The sequence below is a fragment of the Histoplasma capsulatum genome, assembly GCF_000150115.1.
Source record: "Histoplasma capsulatum G186AR genomic scaffold supercont2.1, whole genome shotgun sequence".
NCBI classification, from domain to species: domain Eukaryota; kingdom Fungi; phylum Ascomycota; class Eurotiomycetes; order Onygenales; family Ajellomycetaceae; genus Histoplasma; species Histoplasma capsulatum.
In genome coordinates this window covers 170,537-197,984 of record NW_025544801.1, presented here as the reverse complement: position 1 = coordinate 197,984, position 27,448 = coordinate 170,537, and the positions used below count along the sequence as shown (strand labels likewise).

Sequence of the window (27,448 nt, the reverse complement as noted above, 5' to 3'; positions counted from 1 at the left end):
TCAAAATTGTGCTTGCTCTTTCGCAACTGAGGACGTGTACCTGTACCAGTCGAAAGTGAAACCAAGTTGTTCAGGTTCACCCGAAGAAAGCAAATGAAGAAGTCCACGCTTCTCCAAGTCCTGACAGAACGCCTTCTTCGAAGCCAAATCCTCTGCCAAGTGATCTTCGTCCACGTTGCAATCGCTGTCATTATTGCGTTCTCTGCCATCGATATCTTCGGTGTTGTTTTCATCATCTTTGGTGCTCCGTCGTGAAAACGGCAGCCAATCCCCGAGGCTGCACCATAACCCACGAATTATACTGCTTATATCCGTGCGCCATCGGGTGATGGCGATCGTTTCGGCGATTACTTCCCCCTTGATTTCTCCTCTAAGGAGCATCTGGGTGTCTGCAGCCAATTCCGCGACAGTGGAATACTTGTTGTGCCAACATTTGTTGATGATATTGTCAATCGGTGGGTCACCATCTAGCTTCGGAAACTCCATTTTCTGGAGTAAGTCAACAGTCTTACGTCCATGCTCCTTAGGATCCTCGGCAAGGCATCGATCTCCGTAAACCTCAAAGCCATAATTTATGAGATAGTACAAGGAACCAAGGGCAAACTGCTCTGTTCGAGGACCTAAGAAGCCCGCAGATCCAGATGATCCTTGATCTGTCTCATTACTGTTCAGTACTCTTCCATATGGGGGTATGCAAGCTTCAAAATATGTCCCAATTTCTACAGTACAATCAAAATCGGATAGTTTCAGCCGGTCACAATCAAGTAGGATATTCTCAGGTCGTAGATCGCCATGGGCAAGGTTGAGTGATTCAAGGAAAGCAACAGCTTGAGCAAGGTCATTCATCCACTCCTTGCGCAGAGAGAGAGGCTCCAACTTTGCGACTTTAGTAACCACCATAGTTTGCTGATCCCGAACGTGATTGCATTGTATCCTGTAAGAAAGGCAGACATCTACTGACACTGTCAGTACCTATTACATACATGCGAACTGAAATAGAGTCTCACCCCTCATATATTCTAGAAAGATGCCATTGTTTGTGTAGTGAAAACACTGCACCACAGAGGGACACGGCGGGTGCTGCGAAAAGGCCTCATAGATCTTAAGTTCCCTTTGGAATTGCTCTCTCTCAAATTCGCCAGGCTTTGGGACCTTGACGACGATGAGAGGATGGACCTCATACACAGATGAAATCCCTCCTCCCCAGATCCAGTGTACAGTAGGAAATTGACGCCGGACATCCATGTTAGAAGCGATATATTGCAAAGCAGAAGTGGAAGAACCTGTCTGCTGTAGCAGTGAGGAGGGAAACGAAAGCAGGAACTGGATCGGAGGTTGGGGAGAAAAGGGTCTCAGCCGGCGCCGAGGATGGGCCATATCAGAGCTGCATTACACCTGCATCACCACGCAAGGGCAAGGTGACCTTTTCAAAATGCGTGGCCTCCACACTTTTATCTGGGGGCCACTTCTTGTCAATAAGAAGCATAGCTAAGACTCCACAAAAATGGGGGTCATCTCCTTTATCTTAAGCACTGCAAAGTGCAAGATTGCTTCAGAATCATCAGAAACAGCTCCCACAATCATAGTTATCTCTACTATACAGTCATCAGTTAATCAGTTTATCAGTATATACTTAGTACCACTAGTACTATTCTGACAAAGGAAAATTAGGGATTGCCAACAAGAATAAATAATTCTCAATATAATTGATCTATTTTTCTTATGTGGTTGTTGTTATATTCGGTTATAAACATGTTGAATGACATCCCACGAAGACAGCGAGCAATGAAATCGTGTTGACTTCTATCATGTGATATGGCTGCTGCCTGTGGAGGAGATTTGCTGGCCCATCTACTCCGTATACGAGGACGAATAAGCATCACAATTGCGCACCAGCATTTGAAGCCCTGGAGCTGCATTGCAGGATAAAGTAATATGTTAGAAACTGCTCTTTATCAACACATAGTCAAGTATGTCGAATGATACAAGGCGAATCCTAAGGTCCGCGGCAAAGCAACAGGAATCTATATCTCAACCTTCCTCTCTCAGGCCTCCTTTAGATGCACCACCAGCACCTGAACACCCAATAATCACCATCCTCCGAGGCTCAAAACTGCCAAACCTTTCACCGGCAGAATGCAAACTCTTCCGTGAAAAACAACTCCGCCTCTCCAACGACACCCCACACACCCGCGCCTCAGTATCGGGCCAACACCTCCGCACTGCGCTTGAGGCTAGCCTGATCTTCGCCCAGCACGAGGCCGGAAGCGCGGTCTGCATACACCCAGCTGGCTGGGTGCTAACCTGCGCGCACTGCTTCGGTGAAACGGAGGAAGAATATCTCGCCTCTCCCAAAACCCGTTGGCTGTTCTTCTATGACGGACGAGCCGTGCAGGCCGAATGTCGCGCTTGGGACGCGAAGCGGGATCTTGCGCTTTTGAAGATCATCGCCATTGAGTCAGGTGGCGCCAGTGCAGGAATTGGCCCGAACAGTAGAAATAATAACAATCGTATTGATCATGATCACGATGCCGATGCTTCGTTTCCGTTTGTGGCCCTTGCCGATTGCAAACCTGCCGTGCATACGCCGATCATATGTATCGGCCAGCCTGGCAGTGAGGATCTGGAGTCTGCAACGGACCGGAAAACCGATTACGGTCTTGTAGAGGTATCGCGCGGCGCGTTTAAGGGGATGGTCCCTGGCGCAGACCCGTGTGATAATTCGGAAATCGGCACGTTGAAGCATGATGCCTGGACGTATTGGGGCCACTCCGGCGCGCCGCTGTTAAATACAGCGGATGGGAGTTTGATCGGGTTGCATTCGTCTTGGGACGATCGGACGGGAATGAGGCATGGTGTTCCGCTGGTTGCGATTGAGATGTTTCTGCAGGAGCACGGTGAAGTAATACGCGCTGAGTCTGTTGGGCAACGAGTGTGCACGATCTTGGCAGACGGGAAGAAGGAGGTGCGGCAGAGGGGATTAGTTCAAAGTTTGGCCGCGAGGTCAATGGCAGGAGTTCAAGCTCCTTGCGAAAATGGTAATGCTGATGTGATTGTTATTAGCAGTGATTCTAGTGATGATGGCCACGGGGAAACATTGTGATTTTAAAGCTATTCTTCTCCTGTGAGAAAGTATGTTATCCTGCATTTATCCAAAGTAAAGGCAGGGGTATATTTGGTGTGTAAAATGAATATTTGCGTTGACATTTGATTAGCCATTGAATTTGTCATGGTTTTGGGTTCATAGTATACATCATTCGAGTGGACAAAAGAAAATATCAGTCGTGAAGTATGTGTCTAAGTCTATCTTTTGCTGTAATGGGGAATGTCGGAAAGGGAGAAATAGTATTGCATTTCTCCCACACAGTCGGGGTGCTAGAAATCCCCAACTCGCCTTCACAAAAAGACGTAATAATATACACCTCACATCAACAGGCGCCAAGCACCAAGAATCAGAGCAGCTGTACCCGTGCAGACACCCCTGGAAGAACCAAAAGGAATCCCAAGTCAGCAAAGCCGCGATGATTAAAAGAATAAATGAAACAAAGGAACGTGAGAAGGGAACATACATCAACCATTGCAGAGTCGAAAACTTAACCGCCTCCACCCTCTCGCGAAGGCCGGCAACTTCTTGCTCGATTCTCGTTTCCGTCTCCTTGATTCTCATCTCCTGTCCGTTTGCCTCTTCGCGGATCCTGCCTTTTTCCAGGTTCAAATCTAGTCTCACAGAGGCCTGTGTGCGCCCTATTTCGTCACGGAGGCGTGAGTTCAGTTTTTGGATGTCCCCCGCGATGCGGTCGTGGGAGGCGCGGGTTAACTGCGATTCGGTGGAGTCGGAGTTTAACAGTTCGGAGCGGAGTTTGGCGAAGTCGACTTTTTGGGTATAAGTGGATCGCTCGGAATCTATTTGAAGATTCATAGTGGGGTTAGGATTAGCGGTCCTAGGAGGACATCTTCAAAGGGGGGATTTGGCAAAATGGAGAGTTGGGGGGGCCGCACCCTCTCTCAGAACCATAGTGCGTGTCAAATTCTGAATGGACTCTTCGATCACATCATTCAGCACCCTCATCAATGCCACTGCCTGCTCCTCGCTAAAGCCCTCGCCTTTGAGTCGCTGGACAATTTTGAGCGTGTCGAAATGGTGATCCCGACAGTTGGCGGGTGTACTGTGGAATGCGCGGCGGGCAGGTTTGAATACCGCCACGTACACGCCATTATGTCTTATTGAAGCGGAGTTGACATCGCTGGGAATATTTGTCGAGGAGGGGGGTGTCCTGGCGATGGAGGTAAGATATGAGCGAGAGGAAAGGGGGGAGGATCGGGAGTGTCGCGGAATCGCTGGTGAAGTGTGTAATGGCCGGTTGGGGACTTTGAGTGGTTTCTGTTTTGGGGCAAATAGGTGCAGAGAAAGGCCAGGAGACGATGCAACCGTCACAGCTTGTGGGTTTCCAATGGAGGAAGATGCATTCCACGTTATGGGCTGGACGAGGAATCGGGGGAGTTTGACGACCTGCTTCGAGTTTGCCATGGTAGACTTGTCGATATGGGCGTAGCCGGGAAAGCGTTTATTAGCTGTGGCTTCGGCCTGGAGCCGTATTCATGGTGCAGGAAACCGGGGCGTGTAGGCTGTGTGGGTTGCGTATCTCACCAGAGTGATCTAGGATGCAAAGGAAATCGGTGAAGAGGGTGGAAGATGATGATGATGCAGGCTGGAGAGTTTTATTGTCGTAGTTTCCGCCGAAGAAACCTTGGAAGCCGACGCTTGAGGAGTTTTCGGCCCGGAAAAAAACTCGGCCGGGGGACTTTCTTTCTTGATAGACCACAATGGCAACAACGTGGATGCAATAGGTTTGAAGCTGTCGCATCTCCTGAGACTACTAGTAGATGGGACGATGTTTCTTTGGTCTTCCGAACTCTGCTGTTCTCTGGGCTTAGTTCCTGATATTCGTAGCAATCGGTCAGGAAAATATAAGACAGAGTTAGGAGGTACCATGAAGCATAAGTATCTCAATCTATGCATGACTTTCTTCTGCGATTCTATGTTCCTGTGGCTTTGATATTGAAATGAGAAATCCCAGTGCTCCCCAGAGTGTCATATCTAAAATGCTGCAAAACAAATCAGGTCGTACACTATGTTCTCCCGCCCTCTCCCGCCCTCTCCCCTTCCAGGTAAGACAACGGAACATCACATCAAGAGCATGGAGGAAGCTGGGCCAACATTCTCGCTAAATAGTCATCGTCTTTGTGTAGCTGATCTAGTAAAAACGTGCCTCTATTTGATCTTTTGCATAAATGCCCTTTCCCCTCCCTCTTCCCTGCACACACCTCAACTGGTGAACCCCTGGTCTCTGTTCTTTTATAGCCCAAAGATCTCCCTTAGCTGTTTCATCGTGTCGTCCGGGTCCGTGACTTCGTGCCCAATCGTCCTGGGGTCTACGTAAATTTCATAATCATTCCCCCCCTCGAAGCACTTATCACCGAAGAAGTGGATCGTGGTGTACTCGACACCGCTGATGTTTTTCTCTGCCTCAACGTGTTGGAGGCAGTATGTTTTGTCCCAGCCAGTGGGGAACACGTCGAACGAGATTTGGCCACCGATTGAGAAGCTATATATAGAAGGAGATGTTAGGAGAGTGGATTAGAGGTCTAAGCTAGATGAAGTGCGCAAAAACTTACGTGAGGCCGTAATCGGCAAATTCCTTTCTCAAGGACTCCACCAGGGTCTTGCGGATGTTGTGTATTTTGTCATACCTGGTCAACCTTATTAGTCCAAAATAAGAAAATATAAAAGGCCGTTTTCACCAGGGGGGTGGGGGGTGGGAAGGGCGAACAAGGTGAGTGCCCTTCACTCCCCGCAATTAGGACGGACACACATACGCCTCGAATTCATCTCTTTCCTCAGTGCTCGCACTTCTCCCCACAGGACTAATATTGACCATTCCGTTTCTGTATTCCACAAATGTCCCTCTCTTCTTTGGAAGCTTCACGCTGGAAATATACCGCAGGCAATAGTCTACGAGGTTCTGATACTTTTCTTCGCCCAGCCACTGGATGAAGCTGTTGGAGGCCATGGGCTTGCCTAGGCGATACGCCGTGAGGCCGTTTTCCGCGAAGCAAAAGTCGAAGAGGGTGGTAACATCAACCGTGGCGGAACCTAGTTGCTCTTGCTGCTTGGGCAGGTTGGATCCGCCGACCTGGGAAGTTTACAATGCAGTTAGGATGTGTTGTAGTATGCTTTGGGGATGGCCGTAGCTCACAAATCCGATGGCGCATTTATGTCTCAATTGTGAGAGCAGCTGCAGCATCTCGGGGGCGACTGTCTGGATAATACACAGAGCGCGAAATATGTCAGTCATTGGTATGCTAGAAGAAACTTCCCCACATAACGAAATGGAGTAGAAATCAAGTGAAGACAGAATCGAAGGGGAAAAGGCGCAAAGGCTCACCCCTCTCGCTGGCGTCAATGTCTTGTCGACATCGAAAAGGCAGATGGTGTTCTTGAGCGGCCTGGCTTCAAGTGGGGGGTAAACAGCGGCTGCTTCAGCCATTTGTGTTTATCTTCTTTTGCTGGAGTATGTGATTACAACGGAAGACTGGTCGCCCTGTACGAGGGTATCTGGAATTGGGGTGAGAATTCGAATGTATTGTAGAACAAGAGGTGCTGCGCTTGATGTTTGACGTGGATTGTTGTGGTGAGGGGCAGATGTCATAGTGGTAATTTTCTCCTGGCTGGTTTCAACGTCACTGGTTCAACCATGTCGCATCTACGGACACTTTTGCTTCGATCTGTACCAACGCTCAACTATATGAACCTGTTTCATAGAATTTATCCTTCATTTAATCAATACCTATCTAACATAAGGAAATAAAGTTGGCGGGAACAGAAAATAAATATACAATCATGGCTGAGCTGTGCTTCATTGGCTTGATAATATTCTCGAAATACTTCGCGATATAGCGAGCAAAGAGCTCCGGTTCCTCATGGTTTCAGGCATACTCGGTAGCAGGTCGCGTATTTCAGAATCAGCGAAATCATCAGTGCCCACATCTACATATAAAATTCCTCCCTGCACCTCTTCGAATGCTCCTGCGACTGTGGAGCCGTTGGGTCCAAGGATTTTGAAGCGGCCAGTCTTCTCTTGTGTTTGCGTAGGAATTGCCTTCCCGGTTCCATTGTGGCCATATGCTTCAATTACCCTGCCACGGAACTGTTGATGAAACAAGATAGAGATGTTGCCAGTCAGTCCTCCTGCTGTAGGTCAAAGTGTTCCTCTGCATATTGGCTGGGATGATTCCCGGCCGAAGTTGGCTGCGATGAGGCTACGTGCACGATCGGATTATCGTGAGGGGGGATAAATAGCCAGGGAATCCCCATACTCACAAATGAGTTCTCTAGCAGCCAAAGCTGGTTTCCACGGACGGTTTATTTCCCGTAGTTTCCGGGTCGTGGATAAGCCGCTCTCCAAGTGGTTGGCATGTACTCTTGATGATTGTGCAATAACTGACCATACTGTCCGAATATTAATTGTGTGTTGAAAAGAATGCGATACTACCAATGTGTCTCTCGTTTATGCCACAACGACAGATATATTGACATCTCGACATGCCGCTTGAACAGTACTTAGCCACCAGCAACGGGAACCTGGGCGCTTTCGTGGAAAAAGCCCCGGGGTAAAGGGAGGGCTGGTTCTGAGACCAGTGGGAGCGTTGTCACCCGGGATGGGAGCACAAGATAAAGCCTTCAGGGAACCGAATAACATCCGCTCCCTTTCTCCAGCCTCGTGGATGAGGTGACATACTTTGTCAGTAGTTGCAGAGCGGTTAAAAATTCTAGTGCTGCGCTGGACAGCTGCGAGGCTGATCGTCATTCTCAAGTCAGGGGCTTCTGGAGCATGGGCCGGTATCCTATCGTGCCGGAGCTATCCTCCGCAATATAAGAGGCAAAAAAGAGCAGTTTGATCGGGTAGATATAGCGAAGGAGTTGACCCAGTTTCTGCTCAAGAAACTCGATATTTAGGACATCCCCGCGAACATTCTGTATGGGGCTAAGCCTCCCATTCTCATCGCTGGACAAAATATATTTTCCCTTCCCTCCGATCCCGAACCCGGATATCAACATAATGTGGGTTTCTCCATCTGCCTGTGGGCTGAAATGTGGAAGGGCGGACAAAAAGTTCAGCCTGTCTGGTTATTGGAGGATATATTGATGCTGTATTGGTCTAAAAAATTGGTCGCTACTCGTTGAATTACGACAATTCAAGAAACAGCGACAATGAGCAGCAGAATGTGGGGGAAAAACACCAACAAGACATCCTCCAATCGCAGTGTCAGGTACAAGGATGGTCTCGGTTCTCTCGTATAGTTCTTTTACTAGTTAACGTTAGTTACCTACACAAACAAGGATGCTTTAACTAATCAAGTTAGGGCCAGAAGAGACGTGGCATCGCTTTTAAATGGAGCACGAGCCTTGCTGCAGAAGATATTCCCCTCGAATCAGCAGAAATGAGCACGCTTCAGCCCGCCAGATCAGACAGAATTCTCCTGTCGCCAAAATATTGAAAATGCGGATATGACCAATGACCATGAAGCCCGAAGGATCCTGCCCACTTGCCGCAAGCTGCAATGGCTGGTTCGCTCGCTGGTCGGGCTGTTAACCTGAGCCTGCTAGCCTGATGTGCTAGTGCTGCAAAATGTAAAAATGAAAGCTCCATTCGAGAATATGAGAACTCTCGAAAGACTCCTCCATCAGAGAGCGAAATCAAGGAGAGGATGTTACTTTCAATATGGATAGCCCTTCCAATGCTTTTCATAGTGACCAGGAAAATACTCATTTTAAACTGACAGACGAACCCCTGAACGAGTATGATGTGCAACACGAGTTCGATTCTGAGAGTCTACGAGTTCTTGAGGTCGTGAGTGAAGGCAACGAAGACGAGCTGCTGCGCCTTCTAGACAATGGTGTTGATCTGAGAGCTGTAAACGGCGATGGACTCACAGCTCTTCACCTAGCGGTGGTAAACGATCATGAGTTGCTGGCAGAACTTCTGCTCAAGGCCGGTTCCAACGCGGAAAGTGCCAGTCATAACGGAAGCAAGCCTTTATATATTGCGGCGGAGTTAGGAAGTCTAGCCCTTGTCAACCTTTTATTGCGATTCAACGCCGATGTCGAATCGCACAATGATGAAACTGGATATACAGCATTTCACCAGGCCCTTCTAAATGGACACGCCGGTGTTGCCATGGCCCTCCTCGAAAACAAAGCCAATATTGACGCATTAACTCCGGATGGGCACACGCCATTGTTCAGTGCCGTGATGCACGACGATTTGGAGATCACTGAATTCTTGCTAGATAATGGCGCCAATAAATATTTACGTGATGATAATGGCGAAACAGTGGACAAATTAGCAACGAGCGATCATATGCTTGAATTGCTTCGATCGGATAGGGTATTGCATGGCCCGCCAATTGAAAGGGGCAGGGAGAAACCGGAAATTCATTATACGGTTCCATCTCTTCCAACTGAGGAGACCGACAAATTCAATTCTTGCCAGGGATTTCAAGGCACTATTATTGACTTTTTTCTTGAAGGAACGGAGAAGAGGATCGAGAAGACAGCGTCGGTTTATGACATGCTTTACGGCAAAGGCCCGGAAGCAATTATGAATTCCGCAAAAAAAAGTAAGATGGACAAGCAAGCAAGCTTTAGGTGGTATCACCTACCCGCAAACAATGTAAGTGCATTTACCTTGGGCAAGCGCAATACTACATGCTAACTATTTTGTAGATTGAATGGGTTGAGGTATAGTATTCATCGTTCCTAGTTGTCTAAAACTAAGACCCAAGACACTAATAATCAACAGATTCTAGTTAGCCGACATTTTGGTGAAAGGGAGTCAGGCGCGATAGTACTAAGCGAAGAATCGAAATCGAAACTAGCTCTGGCTAATGGGATTGGCCAACGATATAGAGCTTCCTCTACTCTTTCATCTTATATGAGGCCATTGTGTCGAACAATCAAGGTATATATAACATTACTCTTTTATATTTGCCGTTTACTACAGTTAGTAATATCTGAATTATAGTCCCCTGATTTGTTTCTGGGAAACGACCAAGCAGATCAACTCATGCTATTCGTAAGCCAGATGATTGCTGCAGCTCTTGAACCCATCTACTAAGTCCCTGGCAGGTTCCGTTTCTCCACTTCGAAACCCATGCTGGCTACGAACGAATGGCTGCATTTTTAACAAACGAGAAGATTAGGAGGGAAGGAGCTGTACACGACGGTGAACGACAACATTCAAAAGTATCGCAATTTCGTCATGGTAGAATCAGACCCGGGGCGAGAGTAAGCATTTCCCGCGCGCGACCAGGAGACCGGGGAGTCAATAAAAGGTCAGTTAAGACCGTTGTAGATAGCCAATACAGCTCCAGTTGCTCCAGTTCAGAAGACACCAAGGAGCCTTCTCACTCTCGGAACATTTTTCACGGGGGGATGGATATACTGTCAACTATTCGTACTCTCGGAAGTAAAATTCTCCAAAAGTCGGGTCACATTGTTAAGCCACCACGAAAATCATCAGACCATGAAGACGACCTAGAAAAAGGCGGGGGCACAACAAGTGCTAAGGATGAAGGTCAACCCGCAGAAAAGGACGCACTTGAGGCAGAGCGAACAAAGCTTGGCAAGGAATATGAGTTTCAAAATATCGATTCTGGTGATGGAAATGTGCGTGATGAAAATAAAGAACCTATGGAGTCGACACCGGCAGACAAAATAGAAGAAGACAAGACAGGATATCCGAAAATGCCGCCAATCAATAGAACAAGCAATGATACGCGAAATTCTTTCCATGTGGAAGATTTAGCCCGACCAGGCACCGATATCCCAGCAAGGAATACAGCAAGCCCCCAGGTCGCCGAACCGTTACCATCCCCGAGCACTAATATTGCAAAAAACCATTCGCAAAATTCTGTAGCTGAAAATTCGAATTCCCCCGGCCGAAAAGCTAGGGATATTTCGACACATATTGGCCAGCCAGGAAAGGCAGATGCGACTCTGGACCTCCACGCCGAGGATGATTCTGCCGCGAACCAAAATACTGCTCTCCCTGTGACTGATGGTTATAAAATTGAGGGAGACGACGTCCCTGCTAATGCTGTGCCCGGAGGCACCGGAGGTGGAATTGCTTTTGATATACCTGGGGATGACGGCCAACCGGCAGATGCAACAGCCAATAGAACTAAATCTGAAGGCACGAAACCTGCTATACCCTTCGACGAGCATCTCGTGAAAGGGTATTTGTCTCCACTGAGCCCTACAGATTCACCACTTCACCTAAGAAGAACGCTTGATCAATATTTCTATGCCCATCTCACAGATACTGCTGCAAGAGACCGCGGCCAGGTAGTCTATCGATACACGTTAAAGAATTCTGCAGAGCCTAAGATTTTCATGGTAGATCAGTTGTGGCTCTGGATACTGAACGACAGTAATTGCCTACCTCCACTTACCTGATGTCTTCATTTGGATTTTGTTCAACGGGCTGACCAAATTTCAGATACTGTTATAAGCTGTTTTCCACAGCGATGGGATGTCTGGTCTGGTCAATCCCCACCAGCCGCCGGCATTGGTTTCGAAACCTCACCAGTTGATCCAGCCATCTTGGACATTCCGCCGTTTCAGGATACTGATACCAGAGCTAATCGTTCACAATTTCACGGTCGTGGACAGGGGCATGACCACTTTAGCCATGGTAAGATGAAGGATAAAAACAAGAATGAATCGGGATTTATGCTTGGCTGGGTGACAGGGAAAAAACCGAAATCGGGGTTTAGCAGAAAGGACTCGCATATTAGAACAGAACGATGGAGGGCATCAGTAATCAACGAGGAACGGCATCACCGATCTCCGGCCAGTAGCAACGGCGGGTCCTCTATCGAAAAGAAGCGTTTGGCATTGCTCAAACGCGACCCCTTGAACGTTCACCAAATGATACTCAGCCACATTGGGTTGAAAACGCGTGACCCTCTCAGATCAGCTCACGATCTAGCGCAGCTCATTACCGGCTTTTGTATATGTTTATTTGATGAGTATCAGGTCCCGGATGAGTATCAGTTTTTTGACTTCTTCGAACGATCTATTGGTGCTGTGGTGGGTTTTTCACCCCTTCTGAGAGTGTGGTCCAAACTAACTTGCGGAAATAACTAGATTGACCAAGAAACGCAATGTTTTGAGGACTTTGCAAATAGACTGGCTCGATCAAGCCTGCGGATAACGCCCAGCTCAGAGGTCTTCAGCATCAGCGCTGAAACAAAATTGCTTGTCGAAATCAAAGACATCATCGACGAACTTGGAATTTTACACATGATCCTAAGCGACCAGACAATACCTATAGAGGAGTTTTCCAAATATTTGGTGGAGCACAAGAAACCTAAAAATGCAAATCCGAGTGATGACCATTCCTCACCAGTACGGTTTCCAGTTCTTGAGGGCCATCTATATCGGGTTGAAAAAATGCAACGGCTCGCGAACCAGACTTCCAAAGCCGTAAGTGCATGAAAGCAGACTAAATGATATCCCCCTGTTAATATTTTGTAGCTCTATAATCTTCTCGACTTGAAGCAAAAACAAAACAATGTCTCTGAAGCATTGTCCGCACGTAAACAGGCCGAAAATGCCTCGCAGCAAGCAAGAGCAACCAAGGACCTTACCGAGCGGGGTCTGGAGAATGCGGACCTTGCCCGCCAGCAAGCAGATGAATCCATACGGCAAGGCAGAACAGTGCTAGTTTTCACCGTGGTCACTATTATATTTGTGAGGAATCCTCTGCCGCGCTTTAAACCCGATCTAAAAATTAATCGAGAGATTCAGCTTCCGTTATCGTTTATGGCTGCGTTTTTCGCCATTAATATCGATTCTTTCCCTTGGAATAAAGGAGATAAGCTCCCAATGGATTACGTCTTGAGATACATGTGTATGCAAAATTTCCTGTGCCTTTTACAACCTATCGTCCTTTACGTATCTAACATACTTAGCAGTCAGCATATCCGGGGCAATATCCATCCCTTTTATTCTGATTGCATTGAACCAGGATCGCATTGCAGAATTTTTAAAGAGCCATGGAAAACCAACGGCGACTGTAGTTTTTATCGTTCTATCGCTGGTAATACTACTTTCAGTCATTTGGACCAGGGATCTGGCGCCAGGAATGAAAGCGGCTGTGACTGTCTTCATTGTTTTGTTGACAATACTGGCTCTTGCAGTTCGCAGTATATACCCTTTGTTCAACAAGTTGCATGCGAACGAGAGCATTTCTACTTATTCATCATCATATTCTTGAATAGATTGTTAGGTCATAGCTTGAAACATTGCATTCTCAGAGTCCATCTAGCTTAAAAATTCCCAGACTAGTTGTCCCAGCATAACTCATATATTGACTTAAAAGATTTGACTAAACGAAAAGAAACGGCGTAAACAAGAGATAAAATCACGCCAAATCGCTAATCGCTAAGCTTTATTACAAGGTCTAAGCTCACAAGCATGACAACCAACCCTAAGACAACAAGAAAAGCAGCAAAAACTCCACCCCAGCCAAGTATCATAGCAACTACTCCGCTGTGAGATCTGACGACGCCATAATAGAGCTCCTCATTCATGGTAACACTTGCCGAGCTCGATATATGCTGCCAAAATATAGATACAAAGGCTAACAAGGAAGCAAGCACCACTAAAACAGTCGTGACACGAGACACCACCTTTGAGGGAAATGGTTTGACCTGAACTTCGCTGCCATTCGAATCAACTTCATCCTGCCAGGTGGGAAAGGTTGCGAGAAGCAGGAAACAGACAAATAGAAACGGAATAGATGCAAATCTATGTTGACAAATTAGTGAATTCTCCACGAGGAATTATCGACGCATGGGATGGCCGCTCTTGGAGAGCGCATGCGATGAAAGTGAATATGGGCGACTCCTACATTAGGCCGCTGAAAACCATCCGATCCTTGAAGGCCTTGGACATATATATCAGATTTAACGGGTCGATATTTGATTTTTTTTGGTCACTGATGACTTTTGCTAGCGGCTGTATGTCTCGAGCACAAACCCAGAGCCCTGAGGCTTGCTTCAAGCAATGGCTCAGATATCCTGTCCTGATCTCAAACGAATCTGCATTATTTCGCGCTCCAGTTGTTAAATTTGCGAATATCCCTGGCATATTTGGATTAAGCTTTGCTGGGTGTTCATCCTGAAGCGGCGAAGAGGTGATATTCGTAGCGTATGATAACGATATTAAATAAACGTTGATGAGAGCAGAGTTCGAGCAGCCTGCGACAAGAACCGCTGGAAAGAAAATCAATATTTCGCTCCATACAGATACAAACAGGGACGAAAGAGGAAGGGCGACGAAACATACATAGAAATACAATTGGAACAAGCAAAAGAAACATCAAAACATGGTGATACCCAACAACGTCGAGATCTGGCATCATTCTCAGGCAGTCAGCAAAAACGTGCTAGTTTTAAGCGGTGTTTGGAAATGCATACACTTCTTAAAGGTCGTCGAAAATCCATTAAATGCCATATTGAGTAGGATGACGAAAATAAAATAAAACTGCTGGTGTCATCAACAAGAGTAGGATTGAGAGAATCCACAGAAGGAACTCCCCGCGCCTGTCCCCGAACGAAATGAAATGTTGTGTCCATAATTGCTTTTTCTTGCTACAGCACGTCCCCCATCCATGCCCTGACCAGTTTGACTGCTTGGGCCAATCAGGCTGGCACTTGACGTCTGGCGCGGGTTCTGTTTCTTTGCGAAGCGCTAAACTTTTGCTGGCAGAAACTGAAACTTAGGCAGTTTGTTTACCCCAGCGTTTGCCAGGGGTTGATTTAGTGGAGTTGTGACGTCTGGGCAATAGGTGTGCTTAGTTTACTATGTAGAGCCAAACGACCATTGACTCTTAGCTAGAAAATTTAAGAATAGTAGCTGACTTGGACCCGGTGTTTAGTTAAGACCTAGTTAGTCTTCATCAAAGCGCAACGGCGGGCCCCATGTTCAGGTGTTGACTTCAAGTCGCAGGAGCTCCCATTTTGGGTCTGACGAAAATTTAGCAGTTTACTCTGTAGGTGTCGATATCAACTGAATACTCACTAGGATTCCAATCCGCTCCTTTTCAATCTTTGGTTTTTCAGATGTGCTTCGAGTAAACCTTACGATGTGGTTGACTCGATTGAAGCTTTATATAAACTTGAGAGTTTTCGATAGACAATTACTCGTGTTCAGCCATTCGTTCTTCTTCCAAGTGGAAGAAGAGTTGCAATCACCCTCTAGCCGCAAACCTCTCCGTGCAAGTTTGAGGAATCCTCGGATGGAAATGCCCTCCGTGATGTGACCCGGTTGCTCTAATACTGGCGATCCACTCCACTCCCATGCAGATGAATGTTTCCCAGAGTCATCAAAATGGAAAATTCATATCTTACAAAAAGATTGTTGGAAGTCGCCCAGGTTGACTTTATCAGATCTGCTTAGTCACCAACACCCCTCTCCCCTCGTTTTTTTGCGCTGATGATATGAACTTGAATTTAACATTAATCTAACAAGTCGGAGGACCCAGCGGGAATTGCTACAATGTATTCGGCACAGTCCACAAGCTCTCCCCTTCCTGCGTATAAAACGACTTTCCTCGAGTCCTGTCTCTCCGCCAATGTGCTGAAATTCGGGGTTTTCACCCTTAAATCCGGGCGAAGTCTGTATATACTTTTACTCTCCGCATGATTGATACGCATGAGTTGCCGATTGCTGATATATACAGCGCTTTAGAGTCGCCTTACTTCTTCAATGCGGGCCTCTTTCATACATCGTCACTCCTTTCCGCTATTTCTACCGCCTACGCTAACACTATCGTTTCCTACCTCGCCTCCAATCCTTCTATTCTGAAGCCCGATGTAATCTTCGGGTAAGCAAGCACATAAATCTTTTGATACCGATCGCAGAAGCCGTAAGATTACTGATTGGAGAATTCCTAAGGCCTGCTTACAAAGGAATCCCTCTCGCGTGCGCAACGCTACTTGAACTTCACCGTATGGACCCGGCGACATGGTCCTCAGTCTCCTACAGCTACAACCGGAAGGAAGCCAAGGATCACGGAGAAGGTGGGAGCATCGTGGGATCCCCGTTAAAGGGGAAGAACGTTCTTGTCATAGACGACGTGATCACCGCCGGTACTGCGATGCGAGAGACGTTAAAGTTAGTGGATAAAGAAGGCGGCAAAGTGGTGGGCTTTGTAGTTGCGCTTGACCGACAGGAGAAAATGCCCGGGCCGAAAGATGTTGAAACCGACGACGAGCCGAGGATGAGTGCTATGGGTCAGATTAGACAAGAATTCGGCGTCCCAACTGCAAGTATTGTTACGCTGCAGGATCTTATTACGTTAATGGGAACCCAAGGTAACAAGGAGGATATGGATAGGCTGGAAGAATACAGATGCCGGTACCGAGCAAGTGATTGATGGGCTTACATCCAAATATTGCTAGTTCATTCACTGGTGTGGGGTGCTGATATCTGATATTGTTTATTTCCTGTTGTTAGGGAAGCCCTTGCCAGCTACGGGTGGCTGATCATGGTCCTACCTGAAAACCAGCAACGCTAAGCGCGTTGCGCCATCTGGGCTGACGTCGTCAAAAGATGTCGATGCGATACAGCACATCCCTAGGTAGAAATGAAATAACATTCGAACTCTCGGAATGAGAAGACACGGGAAGAAAATCCCTGGAATGGCAGTGGACCAAACAAGATTGTGTGTCCTTGTTTGCCTAAAACAAACTCCATTTCGTTGACTGTTGAAAGGGAAGTCTTACGGTCACGAAAAAGAAGCAGCCCGAGAAATCATGACTTTGAGATCGCTAGTTATGGTTCTCTAGGAATTCCAAAAAGCCTTACACTAGGCTGCCAGACTTTCATATGTTTTTTAGACTTGGAGATCTGTTTATCCAGCGGATCAGTGAAGGTAACTTAAATACAGAACTCGGCTTTATCTCACAATACTACCTGCCCCCACACATCCATCGAGCTGTGGAGAGAATGGTGTGGCAATGCAATGTTACAGCCTCGAAGCACGTATGCGCTGTTACATCATCTGTGTAGCCAGGATGTCCCGCGAGGAAGCGGTTTCTGATGCCATTGGCTAGTATGGCAATCCAGGTTTCACGACAGCTTTGTTTGCAGACCGCCGCCTGGGAATTAATAATTGAGTAACTCACCAACTCAAGTCGGAGCAAATGCTGGAAAACAGATATCAGCAGGAGCTTGGCTGTCAAGACGTTAAATCAACCACGACACAGCGTCTCACAAGTGACAGGCTGGACTGTTTGGCACACGCTGCTGATATACCAGTGCATCTCAGCCGAGGCGGATTCTCTCCTCAAGATACGCGGATCCACAAGAACAAGCGGACCTAAGCCATGCGATCCCTTCCGAATCGGGCGCATAAGGATCGCTCTATGCAGAGGGCTAGCATGTACTTGATTCAGCTCTCCGATGCCTCAAAGAGGATGTGAAAGTTTGTTCGGGCTTGAAGTTGAGCTGAAGTTTTCTCCAAGAAAAGAGGAGTCCCACGCAGAGGATTGACTCGTTTAGGGTAAAATTCTCGACAGATTTCCAGCTCGATTGAGACCTTATGGCCTCACATATAAAGGGCTCGCAATATATATATATATATATATAAATGTATCTCTCTTGGGGCATGGCTGCGCTCCTCCAAGCCCTCAGTTAATTATCAAAATCCAAAACAAACGCCATGTATTTTTCCGTCCTACTTCTTACTACATTTCTCTACGCGCTCACTGCCAGCTCAACTCCTTGCCATAACCCGAAAAGTCGACCTACGGTTACCATAGACTCCGGGGCTATTGCGGGGACTGTCGCCTGTCTTCCATCTTCCAGTCGCTCCGTCAATAAATTCCTCGGTATTCCCTTTGCTGCACCTCCTGTTCGATTTAAGGCTCCACAGCCAGTCACGCCATGGAGAAGGACGTATGACGCCTCCAAATACAAGCCCGCTTGTCTCCAGCAGTTCAATTACCCGGAAGCAGTGCGCAACGAGTCAATCAGGTGGTTCAACACGCCTCCGCCTCCCGCTGGAGAGAGCGAAGATTGTCTAAATCTCAATGTTTTTGCTCCAGCGTCCTCATACAGAAGCCCCAAGACCGTGATGGTCTGGATACATGGAGGCTCTTACCTTTTTGGGTCTGGCTCTTTGCACCTCTACGACGGCTCCAGCTTGGCTGCTAATCAAGATGTTGTGGTGGTAACTATCAACTATCGGACAAATCTATTTGGGTTCCCTGGATCCCCTGAGCTACCAGCAGCGGAGAAGAACTTGGGGTGAGTTTCAAATTCGTCAAGAAATAGAAAGTTGAAATCTAATTATATGAGTTCCAGATTACTGGATCAACGGTTCGCCCTGGATTGGGTTCGACGTAATATCGCAGCCTTCGGCGGGGATCCAGAGAAAATAACAATTTTCGGAGAAAGCGCAGGAGGAGGGAGCGTCGATGGTCTAATTACCGCTCCTCCTGAACCTGTTCCCTTCCGCGCTGCAATTATGCAATCTGGCCAGTCCACGATAAGGGCTCTCGACCCTGACCCCGCTGTCGCATGGAAAAAGCTCCTGGACGTGACTAGATGCTCTTCCTCAAATGACGCTCTCGAATGTGTTCGCGCAGTTCCTGCCTTGGAGTTGAAAGAAATCATCGAACGGCAACAGCTAGTATTTGGACCGACACCTGATGGTGGCGTCACCTGGGCAGACTCTCCTCGCAAAAGGCGTCTCGATTCGGCCGATCAAAAATCACTTATTGCGCGTGTACCGGTGTTGATGGGAAGCAACGCTGACGAAGCTCTTCCCTTCGCAGCAGGCATGAATGACACTGAGGGATTCCTCCGTGGATATTTACTGGGCGTTCCTGAAAAGACTATTCAAAACATCCTGAATACATACCCTATTGGTTCCCCAGGAATCAGCGATGAATCCCATCGTCTCTCCGCCATCCTTACTGACTTTTCCTTCCAGTGCCCAGCGAGGTTAGACACAGATGACAGCGCAGCCGCGGGAATTGATGTATGGCGGTACTATTTTAACGCGAGCTTTCCAAACACTGAGCTAGCCGAAGGAGGCGGAGCATATCATGGATTGGAAGTCTATTCGATTTTTGGAACGTATCCTCAAGAAGGGGCCACGAAGTTCCAGATAGAAGTTGGAAAGGGGATGCAGGAGGCTTGGGCGAATTTTGCCAAGAATCCAAATAAGGGGCCGGGATGGGAGAAAGTTCCTCAACTCGGGGTGTTTGGCGGTGGTGCAAGAACAGGAACAGGCGATGAAGACAGAAAGGTATTAGAAACCATAGATTCCAAGGATGTGGACGCGAGATGCAGTGTGTGGGACGAGTTGTATAATGCTTCAAGTTAGCAACATGAATTCCATGAAGACTCAGTGTAATTATAGAGCATAGTTTTATGATAACGTCAGTTCATTCTCCTCGAGATCCCAGCAGGGCGTTTTGTGAGATAACAAGTCACAAATTTATTTCCGCACTCACTAACTCCAAAAATGAGCAGAGAATCCCCGCCTTGGGCCACAGCCCATTATTACATGCTCCCCCATACCTTAAGGAACATCACTGCTTCAACCAACCATGTCTCAGTAACTCAGCTGCTGACCGTCGATGATCGGGATTAATTGCAAGCATCCCCTTAAGAAAATCGATAAAAATTGGTACCTCCGCATGAGGCATGTCGTCTGGTTTTAAGAAAGGGGATTCTGGTCCGTCGATAATACTTTCGAGAGTGGTGGGATTCAAATTCGCAATTCTTCGAAGAGTCCCTGTAGCAAAAGTTGCATCAATACATAGAACTGGCATGATAGCCCCCCAGAACTGGGTATGTGTACCATGTTCATTAAAGAATTCTCTTGTACGGTTTCCCTTCTTGAGAAGTTCAGCAGGAAATGCGCCGAGGACCTCAATCGTCTTTGCTAATCGGTCGTCATCAGCTGTCCAGTCTCCATGTTTTGATTCTTGCCCTGAGAAAAGCACTATTCCCTGCATAAACTCCACGATCTATTGCAAAAATGATCATTGTCATGGTTAAGTCGTAAACGGGTTTATGTATAGAGAAAGAAGAGGTTTGCTAACAAGACATCCGACGCTCCATATGTCCACTCCTGCGTCCCAAGGGGCTCCTATTGTCACTTCCGGTGCTCGTAAGGCTGGTGGTTGAATTTTATGTGAGTGATGTTCGTGTCTGCACGTAGCTATTTTGAAAATTAGCTTCCTCGCGGGAATATTGAGAGGGACAGATATAAAATCAAGAAATCAGAAAAATACTGTAACTTCCTCACCTACGCCAAAGTCAATTATCCTAATGTGAGGTTCCTTGATTTCAGAAATTGGCGGAATTTTCATGACTTCCCGAAGCGGTAATACTTCACCAGACCGAGTATCTGTCCGTGGAGAGACCTCCGATAGATGCCGTGAAATTGCTGCGTGTGGGTTTTCCAGTCCTAAAAGGATATTCTTCGGGTGTATGTCTACTCATGAGTTGGAGAGATGTTAGTCCCCGTGGCTCCACAAAAAAAATGGGTTAATTTAATATATATATCAATATATAGTTTACCGTACCGGTATGGATAACACCACACTCTGTGTGAAGGAAGTCAAGCCCAAGGAGAAGCTGACGTGCGATTAGTTTTACGGATCGCACAGGAAGTCGTCCGTCCTCATACTTTGAGCATTGGAAATACAGATGATGTCCAAGAACATCAAAGACGAAGCAAACATGCACCCCATTTGGGCCCGCATGTTTGAATTGATGCAGGATGGGCAAGATGAAATGTCGGCCCTCGTGTTTGCTTCTTGCGCAGGTTTCTGTGATCTTCGAGAGGAGAACTCGCTCAGGGCCACCGTAACAATCGGCTCTCGGTATTTTAAGAGCCACATATCTCTGATGCCTGTAGTCTGGATGAGCATGTGTTGTATCATGCAAAAGCACAAGAATAAACGGCGTACTTGGAATCTCTAGCAAGCCACACTGTGGAATACTGTCCGTAGCCGAGCTTCCTTAGGATACGGTATCTGCCATCATCAAAGGTGTCTCCAAGCGCAACACGATGGAAACCACCTACTCCGTAAAAGTCGGGCTCTTCGCCAGCGAGACGAGGACTTGCGAATGTAGATAAAAGTCGTGGAGAACCAAAACGAGAAGTCTTCGGTAATCCAAATCGCAGCCTCGTATATATAATTCTTATTTGACTCATGTTTTCCAGGAACTCTATTCATCCAGACATGGAGCGTTTGGGAGTTCTGGCTCATAAGGTGGTTTCAGAAGGAGAACCAAACCAGTGCAGAGAAAGTTCATCGATTTAGCCAGTTCCGGGATATCGGGAACTAAGCTTGCTAAACTCACCACGTCATGAACTTTAGGGAAGCTTCCTAGATTTTAACGGGAGAACTTCTATCTGAGGGGCTTTGTTGTAGACTTTGACTTAAGACATATTTTTTTGGACATGGGGAGTATTAACGACGAAAATAGCCCTCGGGCTGTTAGCCCAGACACCACGCTTATTTCATCCCTCACACTTTGCTGTTACGATACCAATAATTTCCGTCAACATTAGAACTCATCAAACGAACGATGTAAGCATTTCAGGAGATCCGGGGATTGGGGGGGGGGGAAGTCTCATGTCTGATATCAGTGATAGTCGTACTGTACATGTACACATACATATGAGATTGATAAAAATTTAATTCAATGATCGGCAACACTTCTCCATTGCCGAAGTTGCCGGGCCCAAATAGCCGAACGCAGATGGTTTTTCCAAACATTTGGCGAACCATGGCGAATATAATTCTACATTTCTAGGCTGGAAGTAACCAAGAACCATTTCTTTCATCCCTAGAAGATAGTGCGAGAGAGAGGGTATATAACTATCAAATTTACCCACCCTCATGATTATCCGGTGGGTGAAAATAGCACAAATGGTGAAACCCAACAAGAATGGTTTATTTATTTCGCCATAGTTTAACACCTACGAAACGAGACCTTGCGGACTGAATATGCCTACCAAATTTGGGTTTCTTCCCCCCGTTAAGGCTTGAATGGTCAGCACGGTGTTGGATGCTCACCTGTGCTTATATGCATGGAGAAACCTCCGTATTCGCCAGTCACGTGCGGGGCTGTGACGCCCAAAAAGCGCTGTCCTAGTTTGTTGCCTTTCTTGTCAGACGTCTTGGACAGTTCATCTGCAATTGATGGGGCAGGACTGAAGGCGGGGCTCATCTGGAGACCATATTGATATGTCTATTTTTCAAGATGTGGCTTTCGCGTCAGGTACGGTTATTCGCTGATCTCAGGTTTATGTGAATGGGAACTAACATGCGATGCAATGAAGGCCCCGTGCCAGACATTCTTCAAGGGTGTTTCTCAAAATCGAAGGAACCGGACTCGGGTCAAGATCACCCAAGAAAGCGGCAGAAGTTAAACACAAAGATATGGAATTATAAGGACATTCCTTCGTCTATGTTTCCGGAGTATTTGACTTTGGCGCACATAGAATTGACAATAGTAAGGGAAGCCGCATGACGATCAATACCTTTGAGTGAGGGACTGTGGAATTCGTCTCCTTTGTCGCAAGCTGACGCTTATTTTCTCTGTCTAGACGTTTTCCTCGCCGGCACTTGGCACCAGTGCTGTCCCCTCGGTCTTTGAAAATGGCACTCCGGATAAAATTCCTGTTATCATTTTAGCAGTATCCAAGTTAAACGATTTCTCTGGCGTATCCAATGCTCCTGTGAAAAAATATAAGATTCAGCTTGGAACTAGTAGCTCGGATGTCATCTTTGACCAGACACTCGATTTCCACACATGGAATCACGACCCTATCCTCCCGGGGAAGCTGCCTTCAGCCTTTCCGCCGCGCAAAGATCCCCCAACAGTATTTTCAATGTCCACACTGCGGAAGGTTGAGGGTAACGAACTTTCATTCATTCTTGAAACAAAGGTGTTTTGGAAAGATACAGTTAAGCTCGGGAAAAGGGGCTTTTGGCAGAATAAAGCATTTTCAACATATCTGCCAGGCGCGCCACAGGAACGTCACGAAACCACACGCCCCCGTCGGGATTGGCGGCAGTGGCGCGTTGAAAAGAGAATCTGGAGCCCTAGCGAGTTTTACGAGAGTGCTCATGTCCCTTCCAAAAGTTTGGATCTGCCGCTAAGCACTATACCGGTTCAATGTCAGCTTTTCCCTTTCCAGAGGAGAACAGTTAGGTGGCTACTTGAAAGAGAAGGTGTAAAGCTCCTTCCGGATGGTAAAGTGCAGGATTGTTCTTCACCTCCTCCGGGCTCTGCTCTTCCCGACTCTTTCTCTCAGATAACAGATGCGGACGGACATATCTGTTATTTCAGTCACCTTTACTGGGTTATGACCTCCGAGATTAAGGAGTGGAGCAGTACTACGACACTGAAAGGCGGTATTCTCGCTGAGGAAATGGGACTTGGCAAGACCGTGGAAATTATCACTCTGATTTTATTGCACCGGAGGCCTGCTTCTGAGCAGGGCCTGCCATTACTTCGGCAACCGCCTGCCATTACCGAATCCGGTGCCACCCTGATCATCACTCCATTTACTCTCCTTGAACAATGGAAACAGGAAATCTCATCTCGTGCTCCACATCTTCGATATACGTACTATCGGGGTATCAATCGCATGAAAGGGAGCGATGAGGAATTGGTACAAAAACTAGCATCCCGTGACATTGTTCTCACAACGTTCAATATCTTACAGGGAGAAGTTCATTACGCGGAAGATCCACCTGACCGTTCACTACGCAGTGAGAAGAAATCGATTCCAAGGAAATCCCCCCTGGTCAAAATATTTTGGTGGAGAGTTTGTATCGATGAAGCTCAAATGATTGAAACTAAAGCGGGCCATGCGGCGAGGGTGGCGAGGCTTATTCCGCGGCGCAACGCTTGGGCAGTAACAGGTACACCACTTCGAAAGGATATGAATGACTTGCTCGGTATACTTTCATTTCTACATATTCACCCATTATGCGATTGGTCGGATGCATGGGTTCGATTATACGAGATCCACAAGCCCCTATTCAAAGAAATTGTTGGTCGCATTGTCCTGCGCCATAATAAGGATATGATACGTGATGAATTACACCTACCTCTTCAGAAGCGCGTTGTTATAACTATCCCGTTCACACCAGTGGAAGAACAACATTACCATCAACTTTTTGAACAAATGTGCGACGAATGCGGAGTCGACGCATTAGGAGACCCTCGTACAGCAGATTTGGATCTTAATTCGAAACACGTCATTGACGCAATGAGGCGCTGGTTAACAAGGCTTCGCCAGGCTTGTCTCCATCCTGAAGTAGCTAGTGCTGGCCGCAAGGGTTTGGGAGCGAGTAGCGGTCCACTTCGCTCCGTCGCAGAGGTTTTGGAGGTGATGATTGACCAGAATGAAGCTCGTATCCGTACAGAGGAACGCTCACTTCTTTTGTCTCAAATTCGCCGCGGCCAGCTGCTGGAGAATGCTGGCCAGCCCAAGGAGGCCTTGGAGCTGTGGCAAGCCGCGTTGGCGTTGGCTGAGTCTAATGTTAAGGATTCTCGAGTTCAGCTTGAAAATGAACGTAAGAAGGAGCAGATCGCATGGCCGAGTGGTGTGCAAAATTCCTCAGATGATGAGGGTGATGCTGATGACGGGAAAGGAGAGATGAATTCCAAGATGGCGGCTTATCGCAGTCGTCTCCGGAGTGCCTTGGAAATCGAACATATTTGCAAATTTTTCATTGCAAATGCGTATTATCAGATCAAAACTAATGCGGAACTCACAGATCCTGACTCGAAAGAGTTTTTCGCTCTGGAAAAGCTCGAGGTAGAGAACTACGAGGCAGCAAAGCTTATTCGAAAAGAGATGCTAGCCGAGATAGATCAAAGAACCAGTCGATCTATCCAACAGCTTCAAGCGAAAGTTGATAGCAAAAGACTTGTACAAATCCCTGAAATGTCACCAAGGCTGGATCTCAGTGGCATCGAAAGTCGAAGACTTCTAGACAAGCTTGAAGACTTTTGTGAGGCAACGAATAAACTTACACGGCAGTATATTGAGTGGCGCGCACATGCTCTCAAGCTACTCTTGGAGCCGCTAGTAGACGAAGAAGACGATAATGCCAAGTTGGAGGGCGACGAGTACGAATCTTCCACTCGTCATCAGGATGAGGTATATGTCTACATGGAAGCGTTACGCGTTCTATTCGCCGACTATCATGACGCTATCACGGGTCAGAAAAACCACCTGATCGAGCATGATGTTAGGAATAGGTTAGATCTTGCAGAAATCGGAGAGGGCCCATCACCTAAGGTTTACATCTCCATCATGAAGACGCGCAAAAGACTGAAGCCTCCGAATGAGCTCGGATCGCTTCGCGGTATTCTTACAGAATTGCGTAGCCTTGTGGTATCTCTCGAATCGCAGGAAGCCCGGGGTAGCACTCGAGCCCGTGCTGAACTTGGTATAGTCAATCGTATTCTGCAAGACTCGAGCCAGATGTCATCGGAGCAAGCAAAGACTTCGCTGGATTTGGAGAAGGAAGTGCAGCTTTTCCACAATGTCATGAATCGGCGTTTGGAGTATTATAGGCAACTACAGCAGATTTCGGATACTGTCGCGCCTTACGATGAAGATAGTAGAGGCAAACCGCTTAATGCCGCTCTCTTTGACAGCATGCTTGATTTGGAGGACAAAATGCAGGAGAAGATATCAGTATTGAAGTCTAAACATAGGTATCTTATCCATCTTCGAGATGATTCTGGGGCTGAGGAGTCAGGAAGACTATGTGTCATATGCCAATCGACCTTTGAAATCGGTAAAAATCGCCACCCCATCCAGGTTATCCCACTTGGTGTACGAGCATTGCCTAATTTTGTTTTAAATAACTAGGTGTCTTGACCGTATGTGGTCACAAATATTGCAGCGACTGCCTGCGATCCTGGTGGCGCCAACACAAAACTTGTCCGATGTGCAAGATACGCCTGAAAGGCAGCGATTTCCATCAAATTGCTTACAAACCCACAGAGATTGTCGCGCAGGAAGAAAAGTCCATTGCAGCACACGTCCGGGATTCTGGCCATTCTCTGGAGAACTTGATATATTCCGACATTAGTTCAGGCATGTTGAAGGAAATTAGAAATATTGAAATTGAAGGTTCCTTCGGAACAAAAATTGATACTCTGGGTCGCCATTTGATTTGGTTACGACAACACGATCCGGGTGCAAAATCAATTGTCTTCTCGCAGTATAAGCCTTTCCTGGGGATTCTTGGGCGTGCTTTTTCGCACTTCAAAATTGGATATAGTAGCATTGACAGTTCTGACGGGGTTGAACAGTTTAAAACTGATCCTTCTGTAAGAGGTAGCTTCCTTTATGTTATGTCTAATATTTTGACTCATGTTTCGATCCCTTTCTGCTACAGGTCGAGTGCTTCCTCCTGCATGCGAAAGCTCATTCCTCGGGGCTAAACCTCATCAACGCTACGCACGTTTTTCTTTGCGAGCCATTAATCAATACTGCAATTGAGCTTCAGGCCATCGCCCGTGTTCATCGTATTGGGCAGAAACAGGAAACAACAGTTTGGATGTATCTCGTATCTGATTCCGTCGAGGAATCTATCTACGATATTTCCGTATCGCGGCGGCTGGCTCACATTGCTCAAAAACGCAGGCAGCATAGTGTGAAAAGCCAGAACCACAATTTGGGAATTGGTGAAAGAGGAGGAGAAGATGATGAAGATGAAAATGGACATGTTCCTATAGAGACAGTCATTGAGGCTGCAAACTCTCTAGAAATACAAGATGCGAAGCTGGGCAATTTAATGGCGGGGACTGCGGCTGAGGGAGAACTGGTTCCTGACGACGATCTGTGGCAGTGCTTGTTTGCTAAGAGTAACAGGAGGGCGAAATCGAGGGTGGACTCAGGGAATGTGCCAAATAATATTGATCGGCTTTTGAGGGCTGAAGCGGCGGAAGGGAGGATTGAAGCAGCTGGGAATGGCGATAATGATGTAGTTGGGCCGAACAGGTATCCCAGCCATGTGCGACCACGTTGGCGGTGGGTATAAAGTTTCATAATTTATGTGTGCGACTCCAGCCTTATGGTGATAACAGAAATACGCAACCCATCTGATGGTATACAGATTGGTTTTGATAATTATAAATTACAACACCGCTAAAGGATTAAAGAGGCATGATGTGTACATGTGCATTGCATGGTCCTGCATACGAAATCACCTGCAAGCCTATGTCCCTTAATGCTTTATTCATGATAAGATAATCCTATCACCGCTGATCTAGAACAATTGTCCCGCGCCGCTTTGACTTCCCTTTACA

At 47.0% G+C, this 27,448-nt stretch overlaps 11 protein-coding genes across 11 annotated transcripts; 5 read left to right on the top strand and 6 right to left on the bottom strand.

Moving 5' to 3' along the window:
* On the bottom strand, nt 1–1,245 carry HCBG_00017 (protein kinase; the record flags this gene model as incomplete). The annotated part of the gene is made up of 2 exons (XM_045427067.1): nt 1–953; nt 984–1,245. 2 exons carry the CDS (start codon nt 1,243–1,245, stop codon nt 1–3), a joined length of 1,215 nt encoding a protein of 404 aa, XP_045291042.1.
* Nucleotides 1,246–1,972: 727 nt separating this feature from the next.
* On the top strand, nt 1,973–3,103 carry HCBG_00016 (AT hook domain-containing protein family protein; the record flags this gene model as incomplete). Its single annotated transcript, XM_045427066.1, has 1 exon — nt 1,973–3,103. One exon carries the CDS (start codon nt 1,973–1,975, stop codon nt 3,101–3,103), a length of 1,131 nt encoding a protein of 376 aa, XP_045291041.1.
* A 320-nt stretch (nt 3,104–3,423) lies between these two features.
* On the bottom strand, nt 3,424–4,680 carry HCBG_00015 (DUF1640 domain-containing protein; the record flags this gene model as incomplete). The annotated part of the gene is made up of 3 exons (XM_045427065.1): nt 3,424–3,481; nt 3,570–3,903; nt 4,000–4,680. The coding sequence occupies 3 exons, from the start codon at nt 4,526–4,528 to the stop codon at nt 3,424–3,426; spliced, it is 921 nt and encodes a 306-aa protein (XP_045291040.1).
* Nucleotides 4,681–5,347: 667 nt separating this feature from the next.
* Nucleotides 5,348–6,670, bottom strand: HCBG_00014 (phosphomannomutase; the record flags this gene model as incomplete). Its single annotated transcript, XM_045427064.1, has 5 exons — nt 5,348–5,606; nt 5,677–5,751; nt 5,878–6,194; nt 6,258–6,320; nt 6,447–6,670. The coding sequence occupies 5 exons, from the start codon at nt 6,546–6,548 to the stop codon at nt 5,357–5,359; spliced, it is 807 nt and encodes a 268-aa protein (XP_045291039.1).
* A 247-nt stretch (nt 6,671–6,917) lies between these two features.
* Nucleotides 6,918–7,868, bottom strand: HCBG_00013 (uncharacterized protein; the record flags this gene model as incomplete). The annotated part of the gene is made up of 2 exons (XM_045427063.1): nt 6,918–7,208; nt 7,596–7,868. The coding sequence occupies 2 exons, from the start codon at nt 7,866–7,868 to the stop codon at nt 6,918–6,920; spliced, it is 564 nt and encodes a 187-aa protein (XP_045291038.1).
* A 624-nt stretch (nt 7,869–8,492) lies between these two features.
* On the top strand, nt 8,493–13,461 carry HCBG_00012 (serine/threonine-protein kinase ripk4; the record flags this gene model as incomplete). The annotated part of the gene is made up of 9 exons (XM_045427062.1): nt 8,493–9,734; nt 9,971–10,022; nt 10,264–10,348; nt 10,429–11,458; nt 11,735–12,154; nt 12,212–12,550; nt 12,602–12,817; nt 12,875–12,977; nt 13,042–13,461. 9 exons carry the CDS (start codon nt 8,784–8,786, stop codon nt 13,341–13,343), a joined length of 3,498 nt encoding a protein of 1,165 aa, XP_045291037.1.
* HCBG_00011 (uncharacterized protein) lies at nt 13,422–14,584 on the bottom strand (the record flags this gene model as incomplete). The annotated part of the gene is made up of 4 exons (XM_045427061.1): nt 13,422–13,876; nt 13,980–14,343; nt 14,417–14,482; nt 14,548–14,584. The coding sequence occupies 4 exons, from the start codon at nt 14,582–14,584 to the stop codon at nt 13,504–13,506; spliced, it is 840 nt and encodes a 279-aa protein (XP_045291036.1).
* A 1,044-nt stretch (nt 14,585–15,628) lies between these two features.
* On the top strand, nt 15,629–16,508 carry HCBG_00010 (orotidine-5'-monophosphate pyrophosphorylase; the record flags this gene model as incomplete). Its single annotated transcript, XM_045427060.1, has 3 exons — nt 15,629–15,746; nt 15,821–15,956; nt 16,028–16,508. 3 exons carry the CDS (start codon nt 15,629–15,631, stop codon nt 16,506–16,508), a joined length of 735 nt encoding a protein of 244 aa, XP_045291035.1.
* Nucleotides 16,509–17,795: 1,287 nt separating this feature from the next.
* HCBG_00009 (carboxylesterase) lies at nt 17,796–19,543 on the top strand (the record flags this gene model as incomplete). The annotated part of the gene is made up of 2 exons (XM_045427059.1): nt 17,796–18,382; nt 18,440–19,543. 2 exons carry the CDS (start codon nt 17,796–17,798, stop codon nt 19,464–19,466), a joined length of 1,614 nt encoding a protein of 537 aa, XP_045291034.1.
* Nucleotides 19,544–19,674: 131 nt separating this feature from the next.
* HCBG_00008 (serine kinase) lies at nt 19,675–21,311 on the bottom strand (the record flags this gene model as incomplete). The annotated part of the gene is made up of 4 exons (XM_045427058.1): nt 19,675–20,115; nt 20,191–20,309; nt 20,677–21,005; nt 21,064–21,311. 4 exons carry the CDS (start codon nt 21,309–21,311, stop codon nt 19,675–19,677), a joined length of 1,137 nt encoding a protein of 378 aa, XP_045291033.1.
* A 1,000-nt stretch (nt 21,312–22,311) lies between these two features.
* Nucleotides 22,312–27,180, top strand: HCBG_00007 (ATP-dependent DNA helicase; the record flags this gene model as incomplete). The annotated part of the gene is made up of 6 exons (XM_045427057.1): nt 22,312–22,384; nt 22,446–22,618; nt 22,713–25,252; nt 25,379–25,929; nt 26,004–26,467; nt 26,536–27,180. The coding sequence occupies 6 exons, from the start codon at nt 22,351–22,353 to the stop codon at nt 27,178–27,180; spliced, it is 4,407 nt and encodes a 1,468-aa protein (XP_045291032.1).
* Between the last annotated feature and the right edge of the window lie 268 nt (nt 27,181–27,448).